Source organism: Thermobia domestica, chromosome 11, assembly GCF_964235325.1.
Source record: "Thermobia domestica chromosome 11, izTheDome1.hap1.1, whole genome shotgun sequence".
NCBI lineage: Eukaryota > Metazoa > Arthropoda > Insecta > Zygentoma > Lepismatidae > Thermobia > Thermobia domestica.
In genome coordinates, this window is record NC_137464.1 from 168,222,674 (window position 1) to 168,240,004 (window position 17,331).

The following is a 17,331-nucleotide window of genomic DNA, read 5'->3' on the forward strand; positions in this document are numbered from 1 at the left end:
AAAAAGATAGCTTCATTGCACCCGACGCTGCGTCGGCGACGCACGGCACACATGCAGACGGGACATAATTTACACGTAATCTCTTCTCAGTTTGTAATAATTCTACATAAAAAAGTTTGTCAAATGTGGGTGCCAAGGCACCCATGACACCCACGTTGCGCATGCCTATGTAAGCAATTTGCGCCAAAACTGTGTGTGATACGATATTTTGAGTATCATGTTCGAATTCAAGAGGTCGAAATACATGAAGAACGCCCACATTTTCGGAAAAAGATCTGTGACCTTGCAATTTGTTGTATTGTGAATTATGAAATGTTTTAGTGAGAAATACAGAAACCGAAGATTCTTCTCTACATGTTGAATAGAATAAAACATTGTTCCCAATATCATGAAAATCGAAAAGTTAAGTGCTCTGGAAATTCTGTGAATGTAAAAAAAATAACATAGTAAGCGCATTTGCAACTAATGTAAGTATGTGGTACAGGAATTTGTAACGGCCAAAGGTACGAGTCTAGTACTGAAATACAAAAAGTAACATATGATTTTTTTTTATTAAACATTACCTCTATCCTACCATTTTAAATTCCACAAGCTGCCAGTAGATTACGTTGTGGCCAGAATTTTGATTAAATTTTTCTTCCTTTACATGAATGGTACAGCGGGGGACACTTCTAAATGGTACACCTTAGCCGTAAATCTCCATATGGCTGTACCATTTAGAAGTGTCCACCGCTGTACAAATATGTGTCTTTGTTTCACAAAAGTTACAAAAATAGTACACAGTTATTATCCAGTTAAAATTCAAATTTCACAAAGTCGTACAGCTGATCGAAGTAGTCTCAATTTTTATTTGGTCCTCCTTTCTTTGTTTGACTGACACAAATATTTTTCTTTTCTGGAACGAAAAGGCACAGAAACAGTACAAATTCTTGAGATAGTTAAAATTCAAATTTCACAGACTTTCAGCTGATCGAAGAGGTCCATCTTTTGATTTAGCACTCTATCGTTTCTTTGAATATTGAATTCTTTCTTAGTGGCCCAAACATAGTACAAAATTCTAAGTTATTTAAATTTCAAATTTTAAGATAACGCACTAAAGCGGATCGAAATGGCACGCATTTTGATATGACTCTCATTTGTTTATCGGAATGAGACGAAATGTTTTCTCAGTGGCTCCAAAAGCAAAAATAGTACAAAATTCTAAGCTGGTTAGAATTCGAATATGAACGTATCTTACTACAAGTGAATGGATGATGGTTTTGAATGTTTAAGAACGTTAACTCTCTGCTTATGTAAGTGCGGTCCTCACAGAAGCTCATACCACCTAAATTCATACCACCTAATTTTGTATTCAAATACAAGTTGATTACAGAATACTGCTATGTGCCGTAGTGCCGTTGAGAGTTGGGCAACTCAACAATGCTTTGTGAATTGCCCTAAACTCAATCTATAATATAGTAAATTATTATTTTGTTATTTGTCATAAGACACTATTCTTGTCAAATTTTGGGAGAGAAGTTTGTCACCAAAACAATAATCTTGTCTTAAGCTCTTCGTATAGCAAAAATAAATAAATAAAAGTAAACTATAAATAGTAAATGTCAAGGGAAAGCTGAAAACGTTATACAGAAATTACCAGTTGCTAAAATAAAGGAGTAAAAATGTGGCAATAAAGAATTTCACTTCTCAGCGAATTAAATTTTGTTTGAAAGTAAACTAAATAAAGTATTTTTATTTTGTAAAATACTATTTTTCTATGAATAACATTTGTTTAATATTACAACATTTATTGACAAAGCATTAGAATTATATTGTCATACAATAATCTAGATCCCTTAATCAAATTTGAAAAAAGAAATATGTTAAAAAGTTCAAAGCTTGACATCAGAGTTTACTTGAAATTGATTCTTACCACGAACTATTATTGTTAATAATAATAATAATAATAATAATAATAATTCCCATCTGTTAATTTAGACATTTAGAGCTATATGTACAATATGTGATAATACCACAATCTTGGTATTTCCCCTGTTCGTAGTCTTTTGTGTTAGATTCTGAATACAATCCGTAAAGGAGTGAAAAAGACTTATGTGAGATACAAATTCTAGTAGGGGATTCGGGTCCCGAGCTCGAATCACGGTAAGCTTCGTGTCTCAGGTATAAAACCCATTAGCAGTTAGAAAATCACTGTGAAGGTTGACTACAGTAAACATGTTAACTTTAAAGCAGTCATTTGAAAAGATATTGAACCAAATTTAAAAGCGTAACTTCAAGATATTGCATTAGTTGCTTATGTTGTTACAAAAAATCCTCTGAGATCGTGAAAATTTAGCTTTAGTATTGCTTTCCAGAACTGAGACTATACGTGATGAGAACTAATTCTTAAACTACGGTCAGACTTACTACTCCACTTTGTGTACGAGATAAATATCCCTTACTGGGATTCCATTCAGGAATCTCGAGATCAGAAACTACACGCGTTGTTCACTAGGCCACACAAGTCACTCTAGAAAATTCAAACTCATAATTCCTTAGCTTAAGTTTTAAAAGCAATGGTCAGAATTACAAACATTAAGTGACTCATGTAGTCGGTCTGCCTCTGTCCAGAAGCTAACTCGTTGGTAGTAATTTTTGGGAGCTCTCTCCATACATCGTAGACTATTAATTGACATGATATTTAAATTCATATTATTCATTTCTAAAGGGCATTGTATAAGACTGATCATAATTTATAATTGAGTATATTATTTCAGTTCATTAAATGACTATTTTTATGCAGTCTTTACATGCATGGGCAAAGTAACTGCCAACATTACTTTTGCTTTTATGTATTGTGATTTATTGATAGTTACGTCTGTTGTCAGCAGTGAGGTTATATACGAGAGGCATACATCTACAGACCTTTCTTTCACTTTTTCGTTTCTTGCACAAATTTGAAAATACCCTTCAGATAGAATTTCATTCCAGCTGATCGTAGACACTGACCCACTGCTTCCCGAATATCTTCCAGTGTCTCGTAGCGATGGCCTCGCATCTGATCATTCACAAAACCGAAATACGGTAGTCGGATATTGCCATGTCGGGGCTGTAGGGAGGATATGGAAGTATTTCCCACCCAGATCTTTTAATCTGCTCCATAGTGGCACGTGTAGTATTCGAACGCGCATTATGCTGTTGAAGGATGATCTTCTTTCCAGGACGTTTATCACGCAAGGCACAACGGAGCTTGGAAAGATGTAGCGGTCAGAATTTATGGTTTGTCCAGGATCAAGAACGTCGACCAGAATTCAACCCTGTGCATCCCATAAGACGTTCCCCATAACTTTCCCTAGCGATTGCACTGTCTTCGCTCTCTTCTTCGGTGGCGATTTTAAGTGGTGCCATTCCATACTCTGTCGTTTTGTTTAGAATCATAATGGTGGAACCAGCTTTCATCTCCACTCACAATACTCCTCAAAAAGTCATCGCTTTCGTGTCGGAATCTCTGGGTTTGGGCAATGGTTAATCTCTGAACCTTTGTGGCCCTCGGTTAATAAACGTGAGACCCAATGGGCACAAACCTTTCTATAATCTAAGCTGGGAATCATTTCTTGCACCGCACTGTGTCCAACACAAGTTTTGCAGTGATTTCATTCACAGTAATTCGCCTATCTCTCCTAATCAGCTCATCAACCCTTACTTTGTTGCATTCCGTGGAGGAAGTTCGAGGGCACCCGCTGAGAGCCTAATCTTAGATACTCGTGTTTCCATCCTTAAAATGTTTCACCCACCTACTAACACAGGTGTCACCCATGCGCACATATCCATAGGCACGCTGACATCTGCGGTGAACTTTAGAAGCAAATCTGTCCTCTTTCACAAGGAATTCAATCACAGCATTCTGCCTGCCAATTTTGAAATCCTGCCTGTGGTCACGTGCTAGCAACAAACAGCGTCAACGTCTGGAAAGAAAGGTATGTAGATTGAGATTATATACTTGGTTTCACTTCAAACTAAAGATTATGGTTGTAAAAACAAATATCTCACGACTTTCATGTGCCCCTCGAATAACAAGACCCACAGTAGAAATAGTAATCTGCTTGCACGTTTGCTTCGACCAAACAACGCTATCCCGATTATCGACCTACTTTATGAACCAGTATCAGTTGTCCGTCTAGCCCGTTGTTCATCATTCTAAACTCACCAAATTACTCGTGTACGAAGTACATCTCAACCTTGTTACCATTTGGTGTGTTACTCCTATCTTACAGTAGAGAAGTAGGATATGATCTTTCCGACACCAGACTAAGTTTTAAATGCCAAATAGTTATATCTACATGAAGAGGGGGCTGCGCTAGCGAGTCAATACTCTTCTCTAGAGGTATTGCGCCCGAGTCTTGTCTGGCAAGCTCATATCCCGCTAGTATGAATAGTAGGTACCGAATTCCATGGTATGACCACAGTCCAGCAGAGTCCAACCGAATTCCGGGAGCTCCAGGTAAACCCTAATAGAGAGGCTTGATAAATCCTCAGCCCATCGTGTATGGGTACCGTAAACAAGTCAAGATGTCCCCATGTCTCATCTCGGATCCAATGGTACATGTCATCTTACCATTTGGGAAACCAGCTCCTAACACAATGACTTACTCCCCTTGTACTGGAACCGAAAACCTTTATCCAGACACCTCGGATCGGAAATCATTATCACTTTCCGATATGCCTCTTCCCAAACAGAAGTTAGGTCTCCCTCTCCCGGTATTATTATCCAAGAAATACTGGAATTCCTCTAAACATTGGACATTACTGGAATCAATGACTAATTTAAGCCAGGTTGCATAAGCAATACAATTTTGGAGTTCCCCGAAACATCTTTGCCCTGTGGGCTAGTCCAAACATTTCGAGATTTCTGATTTTTGAGGAACACGTACACGTTATAGTTCAGTCACCTCTGGAAACCATTGCACGTGCACGACGCTATTTGGGAGAAGACCATCATCCTCTACCCCGATAAGGATTTCCATGTAATATAGGACAGCATCTTGTTACAGTAAAGGTATACTGTACACTTCTGAGCCCTATAACTGATTTGGGCTGTCTGCGGGTACATACATGGTCATTGGAGAGTCAGAAGTATCCCCTGCAGGTTCTTGGAATCCACCCAGGAAACCCTAAGACTGGGTTGTACTAACAATATCACTACTCCCTTTCTGCTACCATGAGTGAGCTAGGGTATTATGTATTCCATTTCGTACCCAAAAGCATGGACATGTTTTTTTGAGAGGTCATGACCCCTCTCGTTATGGAGTTTGATCCACCCTACTGGGTACAACGCAACCACTCATTAATATGTTGGAGATGCCGCGTAGTCTTATCTCCGAGACCCAAGGACCCGACTTAGATGTCCTTTTCCGAGGATACCTGAAACCTTACCTTCGCTGATAAGAGCGACAATTCAGTTGTACCTCAGAGTTTTACCTACTTCCATAAGGCAGTTCCATTTTCAATAGACCGTGTTAATTGCCATTTGGAGATCTGGCCGTGGCCTCCATTAACCACCAGGCTGTTTACCAGAGTGCAACCCATTATTTATACACGGGTAGTAGTACTAAATCCTGGAACTAAGAAGAGTAGCGTATGTGTACGGCCACCCCGACTTCCGATATCTCCGTTAGCAGTAGGTCACATCCATATGAGACAGAACTTGTGTACGTTGTGGTTTCTCCTCCTTTCTCAGAAATTTCAAAGTGGGATCTCAACTACTGCAGTGCAGGCTGAAACAAAAGTATGCTAGCTAGCCACTAGACCAGGGCCTGTGTTTCACCTAACTATCCTATATAAATCGGATAGAACCTGTTTTCTTGAAATCACTTAACACTCAATGTTAGAGTAATATAAACGTACGACCAAGACTGGTATTTTGATATCAATAGCATTGATCTAAAGATAACTCCTCGACTTTCAATTTCCATTTCTTATTTCACTTTGCTTTAATTTCAGAAATGGAAAATACCAATACAAGACTTCTGAAAACTTGCGCAAATTTTAGTGTTTGACTTGTTTTTTTCTTTCAGAAATATCGTACGTTATTACTACCACGGAATTCAATTGCTATTGTTTTTGGTACTACTGTTATCTGCCGTAATCATATGCTCAATGACAAATTAGTTCCTTCACATACCATGTATCTGCAGACTGCTCTAATTGCTGGTAAGCACTGAACTACTATAGTACAGTAGAAGTATTGAAATAAGTCATTACTATCACTGTTGTCATATCAACAGTTACGATGTATGTAATTCAGATATATTTACTGGTAGTAAGTGCTTTTGTAAAAAAAAATATCATGGACGATATATATATATAATTAGCCCATTTTAACAAAATAGTTACTATTAGTATATTATAAAGCAACTATACCTCCACAATATTTTTTTTTTAATTTTGCGAGTATACAAACACAGAATCAACCACAAGACAAATTTTGGTATGAGAACTTTGTAACCCAATCCTTCCCCTACTGCATATATTATCTCTCTGTCTCTCTCTCTCTCTCTCTCTCTCTCTCTCTCTCTCTTGTTCTTATTAGAATAATTTTAATTTTCATTAATGCAAAGAGTTTGTTAGCCTTTGGTTTCGTATAATGCTTTTTACTGTCTTCAGCAGGATTTAATTTGAAGGTTAAAATATAGAGAAAATGACTAACATTGATCCGATCTGAGAGCTGGAAAGCCAGTCATCTCAGTCTAATTAGATTCTGAGTAATCTAGTTTCGTGCTTAGTCTTCACAAAAGCGAGGTGAATATCCTTGTGAATATATATCGATTGCACAAATATATTTCAAGCCAGTAATCTCACACATCATCTTAAGGTTCGACTGAACCTTATTGATATCTCCTCTACCTCAAGAAATCTCTGCGAGGAAAATTAGAATAAGAAATGACTATGAGAGATAGTTTTCCTTAAACATTTGAAACTAAATAAGAGATGGTAAAGTTTATTTGTAAAAGTGACCGTAATTTTGAATTTGATGGCTCTTTTATCTTCACATGTGAATGCTGAATTGGGTGATCCGTGCTAGTCTATGTGATTAGAACCGAAGATCCACTATTAACACGTAGAGGTTCACTAGACACACGATCCAGGATCGGATATCAAATCAACTTCTAAAATCTCATGGCAGCAACCATTGAGTACATTGTTTTGTTTCAAGTTCTGGAAACAAAATTCGAAACCCATTCCAACCTCACCATCTCAGGCAGTCATTGTTAGCAATCAAAAATCCAAGTAAGTGATACATATATAAAATAACAGATTTCCTACGGTTACCTTATTGAAGTTTGATTATGTATATTATTGGATTGCTGACCCAAATTACTAGATGAAGCATAAGCAAAAATAAAGTTTGTTGAGGAAGTAAAGTATTTTGTTTTACAAATGATATACACGTATCCGTCTTTATATACATCTTACGCATTTTCGCTTTAGCGCGAAGCCTTCCACTCCAGGTCCTTAAAGAGACAACGAAAGTGATCCCAACTCACCGGAAACAGTTCCTTCATCATATGATCTAAGTTAACAAACTGTCAACGTCCATAATATACATTTTTGTATAATTTAAGAGTTAATGAATTATTACATTGCAAAGATTGAAACTTTAGTTATCTCCTCATTCAAACTATATTTATCCTTATATTTTGCATGTTAAAGTCAACTAATGTAACGTGTTTCTATATTACGGAATGATTTTTAGGGAAGAATCAATCACCTAATACTAGGAATATCTGTCATTAAGTCGCTCAAATCGTTTTCAGACTTTTAGTGTTATTTAAAAACTGAAATTGGTTATCAATTTATTTGAGCATAGTTTGTTAGCTAGCCATAAACCTGTATGCATTTCTATGTGTATAGCAATACTCACTGTAAAACGATTCTACTAGGTCCCCTGATGGTAAAAGGTCAGGGCGTTTACTTGGCACCGTGGCATTTTTTTTTTTTTTTTTTTTTGGGTTCGTTTCAAACTGGCGGCCAATATAACGTTCCAATAATTGTTTTCACATGTTTAAGCATGGTGTAGTCTTGTATGGCATCAAACAGAAAATGTTATGTTTTAAAAGAAAATAAAATAAAATAAAGCATAAAAACTAAAACGAAAATTCTGATATTTTCAAAATGGCAACAGTATCATTATCAATATCAGCAAAATATATGTACAATAAATGAAAGTAAAATATATTTTTAGAAAACTTAAGCATGTTATTTTCCAAAGTTCTAAATATAGGACTTTCCAAAAACAAGTCGAAGTATCATAAAACATATCTGTTTAACAATTAAACGATTTGTGAAAAGGTTTTTGCACTCCTACGGTTGTATACTGTTGCACTTGTAGTATATACAACATGCGATTGTCGCTTTTTTACAGATAGAGTATATTGTAGACACTTCGGACAGTTTCACGGTGGCACCAAATCCTCATATGTGGATGCTATATATGGTGAAAGTAGAATGCAAACGCGAAGATTGTCGTATTCAGAAATCCAAATTTTGTGGGATCTTGTTTTGGTGTTATATTGTCAGGAGAAGTAATTTGAAGAATAGGTAATAAAAAGATTTCAGCAAATGTCCCCGTAGTGCCCTGCTAGTTGCTGGTAGTTCATGAATAGCTTTCTCTTTTCCTTGATGATACATCCAACATCACAATCCATCCATGGTCGTGGAAGAACTACTTTTCTTCAATACCTGGACTAATTACGATTCATTAAGTAAAAATTGCTTCCCAAGGTTTATGTATTGCACCCGAATGTTGACAAGAAAATTACTAGATTACACTTAATACCAGCAGCGTCAGTTGTTACAGTTGTTATACCTGCGGTGTTTCTAGTGCATCAGTGTACTTTTCAGCTCTATATGGTTGGGAAAACTCAGTGAACTTCATCCTAATCAATACTTCAGCTAACATAAGCATACTTTTCAATGACCACATATAATTCGATCCATTGAAGCCCGACTCTGTTACAGACACTTCAAATACTAAATTCCGTATCAATATGGTTTCTATCCCACTTCCTCACAGGTATTTGACAAGGCAATCAAGAACTGTATTTGTCATATCAAAGAACCCCATGACTAAAACAATATTCTTAAATTCATCTGCTTTGATTAGTTCATTTTCTCTTGCAATACGGTATACTGCTTCGTCACACGCCACAAGTTGTTTCCGTTTCGACTGAGAACGTTCAAAAAAAATCATAGCCGTGTATGTTGTGGAATATGCCGTTAAAGTGTGTGGAATTAAAGAAATGTATCCGACGATCTTCTGCTGTGACAGAGTTGAACGAAGACGAGGATGCCATCGTTTCCCTAGGTGGTAGAGAGCTAACATGCAGTATTCGTACCTTGTAACTTAGACAAATAAAGCTTGTTGGCAGACAATGCCAAATTTTTCTTTCGGATCTTCTCATACTCAGACGTTCATTTTTCCAACCCTTTGATGATACGTATAACATTCCGGTAACTTTTTCTTTGCATTTTTCACAAAACCTTGATCTTTTCTGGCATGACAAGTCTGTTTTCAGGAGGTTAGTTTCATGCTTTATATTTGTTTCGGACAAATTTGGTTTTGCACGATGATGTTCTCGTTTATCTTGATATAATATTGATACTGTGTCGACTCCTTCCTATACCAGACAGAGCCGCCTCACGATGATCAGAGTTATCGCGACCCCAACAGTGTACTTTTTCGGATCGAATTGATTAGGCAGAAGAACTTTATCATTTCTGCTGTAGACGATTTAGTTAGCTAAATCCTTATGGTGTCTCAAAACCTCATCAAAGCTAACTGACATAGTGACATGGTTCAAAGATTTAATAAGAATGTTACTTTTACAAGTTTCATGAACAGTTAGCCTATTCATCAAATAGAGTGGTATTTTCTGCCTTTTATTATATGCAGCGTAACAATGATTTGGAAGACGGCAAGAATGCGAAGTTTGTTTATCTTAGTCATTCCATCACTTGAAGTATCTTCATACTCACTTTTCACTGATGTCGCAATGTCACTAGTGTCAACATCTGCAGTGTTACAATTCAATAACGTGAACAGAAACATATAAACAGTTGTTGGCATTAGTATCTCACCCCATTCTCTTTGGATTTCATCAGCACCACAAAGCCTATCTTGCAACTTGAAGTAAACCTTTAAGGGAACATCTCTCAGTTGTTTGGCACAGTCTCTGATAACATCTGTGGAGCAAGCACGATCAGTTATATCTTCTGGAGAAATTTGTAAAGGAAAAATTTGTTGGGGTTTTTGGGACTTGAGAACGTCACTTTGTCTTCATAGAAGTCTATGAGAAACTGTTTCACGTCTCTATTTGTAGCTGTCTGTGAATAATTTTTTTCCATTTATGCGATCTCGAATATCCGACAGGCTGTATCCAATTCCTTTATTGAGGTTCGGGTGGATTTCTTTCAGAACGGAAAAGAAAATTGCTCTTAACGATGTAGATGACGACTCCTCATACTGAGATATGTTTCGTGCATTGCAACTCTGGTATCTCATCAACTATGTACTCACATAACGTTTGTGGTCATACAAGTCAGCAGCAAATATTATCGTTAAGATCACTTGTGTGCATGTATACCTCATCCTAAAAACGTGTTGCTTTTAAGAACACACTCGCACAATTTATTTTACAGATACGGTATTTTGCGTACTCCCCACTCCGATGACACAGTTAGCGGTCTGGTGTTGTATTTGGGTAATCTTTTACTGCTGAAAATCTCCTTCTAGTACACCTTACACCTTCCTCAACACGACCACTTCTTTCTGTTTCTTTTAGCCCATCTGTTGAATTTGCATCTCGACGCATCAGCTTCTCTAAAGTTCTTCGGTGTGCGTAAGTTTAGTAACATTCGTTGGTCACATGATACATAAATGATTCGTTTGGTCCAACTTACTCAGTTGTTTTGATGCAAGGTCATTTCGAACATAAGCATCATTTGAAATTCGCTTACTCCATTTTTACAGCTTGTTGTTTCACTGGTTTCGCGTTTTTGACAAATATGTATATTTTCAAACATCTAAAACATCAATTTCATCAGCTTTCCTTGTTAGAACAATTCCTAACATTTTCTTTGTCTTGCACAGCACTATAAGTTCCTTTTCCGCTACCACACTTTACTCATGTTGTAACTCATGATTCGATGCAGATGCCGGTTCCAACCCTGAAGCTGGAATGTCAAAAGAATTAGATTCCACTACATTAAAGTTAAAATCATGTTAAACATACTCTTTTTCTTCTTCTAAGTTCTTTTCCCATTTAGCTAGGCTCGGTTTTTCGGATCGCTGTTCTCCACCTGTCTCTATCTTGTGTGATATCTGCTGTGATACCACACTGCACCACATCGCTCTTAACACAATCTCCCCACTTCTTTAGCCGACTTCAGGCTCCTTGCCCATTCAGTCCTATAGAATATACTCCATGAGCTACATATTTCAAAGGTCTTCTCCTTACATGCCCAAACCATCTCAGTCTACTTTCTTTCAGTTTTTCTACTACTAATCTCACCTTTACTCTTCCGGATCACTTTATTCTTAATTTTGTCTTTTGCGTCACTCCACACATCCATCTTAGGATCTTCATCTCCGCTACATGTAACTTCTGTTCCTCTCTCTTTTCATCGTCCAACATTCCGCTCTCTAAAAGAGGTAATTCATTAATATAGCTGTTATATATTTTATTTACAGAGAAACAGGATTTATAAGCTAAAAATTTGGACGCATTTCGAGAAATAGTCCAGTTGCTGGATGCATTTCAATTTGTACGACAAAACTTACGTGGAAATGGTTGTAGTAGTAGAAGAAAATATGTCAATATAGGGAAAAAATGAATGACAGTGACAGGTACTTGCTCCGTTAATCATTGTTGAAAATATTTTGCTATTTTAGGACTATGTCCTAAAATTTTCAGGTGCTGCAGGGATATAAATAGTCGTGATTATGTCAAAACAATCACCTGAATGCTATATTGGCCGCCATTTTGAAATGAGCTCTATTACAAACAAACCTGCCACTGTGCCAAGTGAACACCCTGATTTTTTTCCCATCAGGGGGAAATACTGCAATCGTTTTGCAGTGAGTGTTGCCGTACACATCAATATGCATACAGCTTTATAGCCAGCAACTGGACTAGCAGGTGTTCAACTATAACTGTTGAGTTTGAGGAAGAAGGGAAAGACTGCAATAATAAGAGGTTAACACTTGATGTTTTATATCATTCTGTGATAACTGAATAAAAAGAGTAAAACGCTGTATCTCAAGAAACGAAGAATAAATTATCAATTTATTTCCTTCCTGTTTCGTTAAATCGGCGTGATTGAAAGCTTCAAACAATTTGAAACTATTGTTTTCATTACTTTGTATGAAACAAAAATATGGAAACTATAGTAAAAAAACATAAAGTAGTACGAGCGTTATTCACTCTTGCATATTTGTTTAATGCATTTCAGCAAGTTCTTCAAGGAAAAATTGTTTCCGAAAAATCTGTAGAAACAAAATTTGTCACACACAAGTTATCCTCTGAGTTAAGAGAATAACTGGGAAGGTCAGTGAATTTCTGTTTCAAGACCCCACAAAACGAGACGAGATTTGTGAATACGAATCCGTTAAGGCGGACGAATACCAAAGAATGTGCAACTATATAAATTGGGCAAATGAGGTTTTCCTTATATCCAATGACTTCTATGGACAGGCTGGAAATCAATGGAATTCTGTATTGATAAGAACTATGGTGCGCAAAATGAAGGCGCTAAGTAGGTAGAAATGTCTAGTATTAAAAAGACGTCAACATTGGTGATATCGGGATCATCTGGTGGAAGAGTATACAGGTGTATTATGTAATGTGAAGAGGAATGACAGCTGGCTTTCGTAGTAATAATATAGTGGAATGTAATACCATTCGATTCGCGTGATCTCAGTTAAAAAAGATTGAAGTCGACGGGACTTAGCAGCTATAAATTTATTTCTAATAAATTTAAGATAGAGGAATCCAAGCTGATAAAGAAGATTAAGATCAATTCGTTCGTAAAGTTTTTTGTGTAAAGTTTAATAGGGAAGGCCAAGCGAATTGAATTCTATGTCGTTTCTATATTTTGTGCATTCTGTAGTAGCAGTCACCAGCTGATATCAATGTGGCATGCCCATACGATAAAACTGATCGCAGAAATACCTTACATATGTTACGCAATACGTATAATCGCAAACTCCATGTGATGCCCACTAATTGCTTAAATACTTTTAACTGGTTGTATGCTTCCTGAATGACGGCTTGCAGAACAGGCACCAAGTATGGTGATGATTAGGGCTCGGATTTTATGTCCTAATAAAGCTATAAAATATTTATTTTTATGTGCTAAAAATGTAAAAAGTATTTGCTAAAAATTAAAAAGTATTTAAGTAAAAATAACAAGGAAAAGTAAGAGAAAGCACCCAACGTAAGAAAAATAAATGCTGATACTCACCAATAACTGCTATTCATCAGATGTCGAAATTCCATGGACATTGCATTGAATAACTAACGTCTTTTCCAAATTGTCCATCATAAAACAATTCCTATTGTCGCGGAATAATGCCTTATACAGAGAAAATAAACGTTCTATATCACACGATATTAACCTCGCATATTTGAATCACGAATATTCACACCATCAACTTCACTTGTTTTTTGACCTTCCAATACTTCAGATATTTTACATAGGGTTTTATACCCAATGTTTTTTCTTTAAAAAGTGCTTAATTTTTTCTTACGAATTCAGCTTTCTTTCAATGCACTGCATTTTCTGTACTCCTTTAACCAAAGTACTCAATAAATCTCCTGTAGTTTCTAATTTCTTTATAGAGTGAGTCAAGAAACCGAAATTGGCAGATATGAAAGCCGAGTCACTGTCACTTACTAAATTTCGAACAATTTCAATGGACGAAGTATCGTCTGGGTTTAGTTTACTTACTACAGATACAAATGCTTCAAAATTCTCTATATAATATACTGCATTATGCCAGGTACCCCACCGCTTGATTGCGGGTGTTGGAGGATGTGAAAAATCGTGATTTCCTTCTTTGAAAAGTTCAATTCTAGGTGGCAATTTTACGAAAAAGTTTTTCCCATTTGACACTGACTTGTTCACTTTAGAACAAAGCACTCCTTCAGAAGCTCTTTGTTTGTCACAAGTTACCCCCACGTGGGTAAGCAGAATTTATGACGACGCTATGTCTGCAGGTGGGAAATTGCTTATAAATACGATTGATAGATTTATGTAGCCTACTCTTTTCCCGATGTTACTTTCTTTCGAGTGAAAGTAAAAAAAAAATCTTGAAATTTAGGATAAAGTAACGGAGAATTGTTAAAAATATGTATTTATTACCAAAATGTCCAAAATATTTATTTACATACCTTTTTTCAAAAAATATGTATTTTTATGTGAAATACAATTTATAATTTACACCTGCAGACTCTTAATTGGGGTAATAAACTTTGTTTTGGGCTTGTACGTATTTGGAAAAAAGTATGCTTTTACGTACAAATTCGTGCCTTAGTGATGATTTATGATTAACACTAAACAGGTTACTCATGTCGTCGGGTTAAAACCTGTATCATCAATAAAAAGTTGTAATTCTTGAATGTTCTATTGTACCCGAGAATGTTTGCCTGTAGGAATGAAGACTGAAGCTCTTGTTTTGCCAGAATTCAGCTTGCACCAGTGTTTTTATACTTGTTTGGTCCGTCGTCCCGTTTCTTGGAGTAAGTGCTTCATACATAAAAGTTAGATTGCACTTAAATGTGGATGGAATAATTACGTTTAACACGTTAGCTGCCAAGAGTGAATGTACCCTTGTACCATATCATACATATCTAGTAACTAACATCGAGATTTATTTTATTAGTTTTAATTTTTTGTTATAATAAAACTTTACGCGGTATGTTTGGTATTTCTACCAAGTGACGCAGCGTGTTGTATTTTCTATAATTCTCCACGAAATAAATATTGCAATGCACGAATTTTCTGACAGCATTTACATATTTGCAGTACTACCATCTAGTTTGTTTGTTTGCACTAGAAACATATGGCACATAAGATATCATTGACACAATTGTCAGAAAATGCATAAACTTCCTCAAATAAACTCTTCTTTACATTTCTTTATTAATTCATGTAGAGTCCACGTTTTAATAACTGCTTTGTTACTCATTCAGATATATTCACAATTGCTAAACACTCTTCATTCTTGAAATCGCAAATAGCGACTTTGCTACGCAGTTACACATCTAGACCAGAGCCGGGGGTCCTAGCCCCCCAGTTTTTTCAGTGACAAAATAATTTAAGGTATTATTTATATATTGTTGAAAGTTTATGTATACCTATCATACTCTGGGTACTGGCTGCCCCACAGTTTTTCCTTCTAGATCCGCCACTGTTTCCACGTGTATGAAGTGCCCCCACCTCTCTTAAGTTAGACCAAACGTCACATCGTTAGTGCACTAAGAACTAAGTTACTACTATCAGAGTTTACGAGTTACTGAGGATTTTTGGTGGGGGCCAACTTCATCTCCCAAACATATATTCTTACAAGGTTTTCACAAAACTTATCACATCGTTAGTGCATCACTAGTGCACTAAAAGCACTAACGTTAGTGTTACCATATTTAGGATTTATTCAAGAATTTTGGTGGGGACCAACTTCAGAAATATCAAATTCTATACAAACTGTTAGTGTTTTCTAGAAGCAATAACGATGCACTAACGAATGGCACTTAGTTTTTCGTTAGTGCTTGAAGTGAGAGCAAGTTCACTCTGACCCCAATGATATTTTAGTTGTAGCACCTACACTAATGAAGCACTAACGTTGGAGGGTGTATTAAGAAGCATTAACGATGCAATAACGATTGCACTATGAAAGATTGTCAGTGCTTTTGAATTTGGCGGGAATTTGACGCAATTAAAAATTCCCCATAAATTTGTTACGTAAGTTTCGTGACATGTATGTCAGCGTGATCTTGCATCCAGTTCAAGCTCTAACTTAAAATTTAGTATCATTCGTTTAGTGCTTCTTGAAAATACTAGCAGTTTCTATGGAATTTGATATTTCTGAAGTTGGCCCACCACCAAAATGTTCCAAAGTGTGATAACATTAACGTTAGTCCTAAGTGCGTTTAAGTGAACTAACGATAGACTAATGATTGGTGTCAACTCCATATTTCTACGTTAATTTGTATAGATATTGATATTTCTTAAATTGCTCCCACCAAAAATATTGAATAAATCCCAAAATATGGTATCACTAACGTCAGTGCATAGTACCCTTATGTGCACTAACGATTGCCAATAACCCTATGTTTCTATGTCAATTTGTATACATTTTGATATTTCTGAAGTTGGCCCCCACCAACAATTTTAAATAAATCATAAAAATGATAACACTAACGTTTGTGAGTTTAAGTGCATTAAGAATTGCTGTTAACCCCACGTTTCTACGTTAATTTGTTTGGAATTTGATATTTCTCAAGCTGCTCCCTACCAAAAATCTTGAATAAATCTCAAGATATTGTAACATTAACGTTAGTGTTTAGTGCATCTTAGTGCACTAATGATGCACTAATAATGTTACACGTTTGGTGAAAATCTGTCTGCATAAAGATGGGGCACAAAAAGTTTTCAATAACTCGTAAAATGTGATAGAACTAACTTTAGTTCTTATGCACTAACTTGCACTAACGATGTACGACGATTGGTGTAATTTGGGAGAGGTGGGGGCAACTTCAGGCCCATAAAGTTGCTATATGTGCTTCTACTAAACATATCTATGCTGTTCAGCGCATTTGTAAACACGGAATGGTACAAGCAACCATTAATATTGTTACTGCAACTACGTATATGACGCGTGCAACTACAAAAACGATACCTATAATATTTTAAACAACATATAGGAATTTTCTAATTGATTCTGGTAACGTAGCAGATAATTATATTGTTTTATGAAACAAGATTTAGGTTTCCAATCGCCATGCCAGATTTAACTGTATTTTCAAAGTTATCATGACTTTACTCAGTTTTAAAATGTAGTGCAATTTCTGAAGAATGGAAAAATGAAGAAATTAAAGTTCCAGAATAAGAGTTAGATAACCACGGACATTTTACCTTTTCGGAGAGTCTTTTCACATTATTCCAGTACTAATGTTAGACAAGTTTTTGATGCTTCCTGTAAGCCTAAATGATATCACTCCTTAATAATTGTTTAGCGAAAGTATCTAACATGATGAAATTTATTCCTGCCATTCTTATGAATTTTAGAAACAA

At 36.2% G+C, this 17,331-nt stretch overlaps 1 protein-coding gene across 1 annotated transcript in view; it reads left to right on the plus strand.

Moving 5' to 3' along the window:
* LOC145663697 (uncharacterized) overlaps nucleotides 1–17,331 on the plus strand; it is a 66,920-nt gene that overhangs the window by 48,511 nt on the left and 1,078 nt on the right. Inside the window, exon 4 of the mRNA XM_081729791.1 lies at nucleotides 6,054–6,189. Coding sequence (XP_081585917.1) covers nucleotides 6,054–6,189 — 136 coding nt within the window. The remainder of the gene's footprint in view (nucleotides 1–6,053; nucleotides 6,190–17,331) is intronic.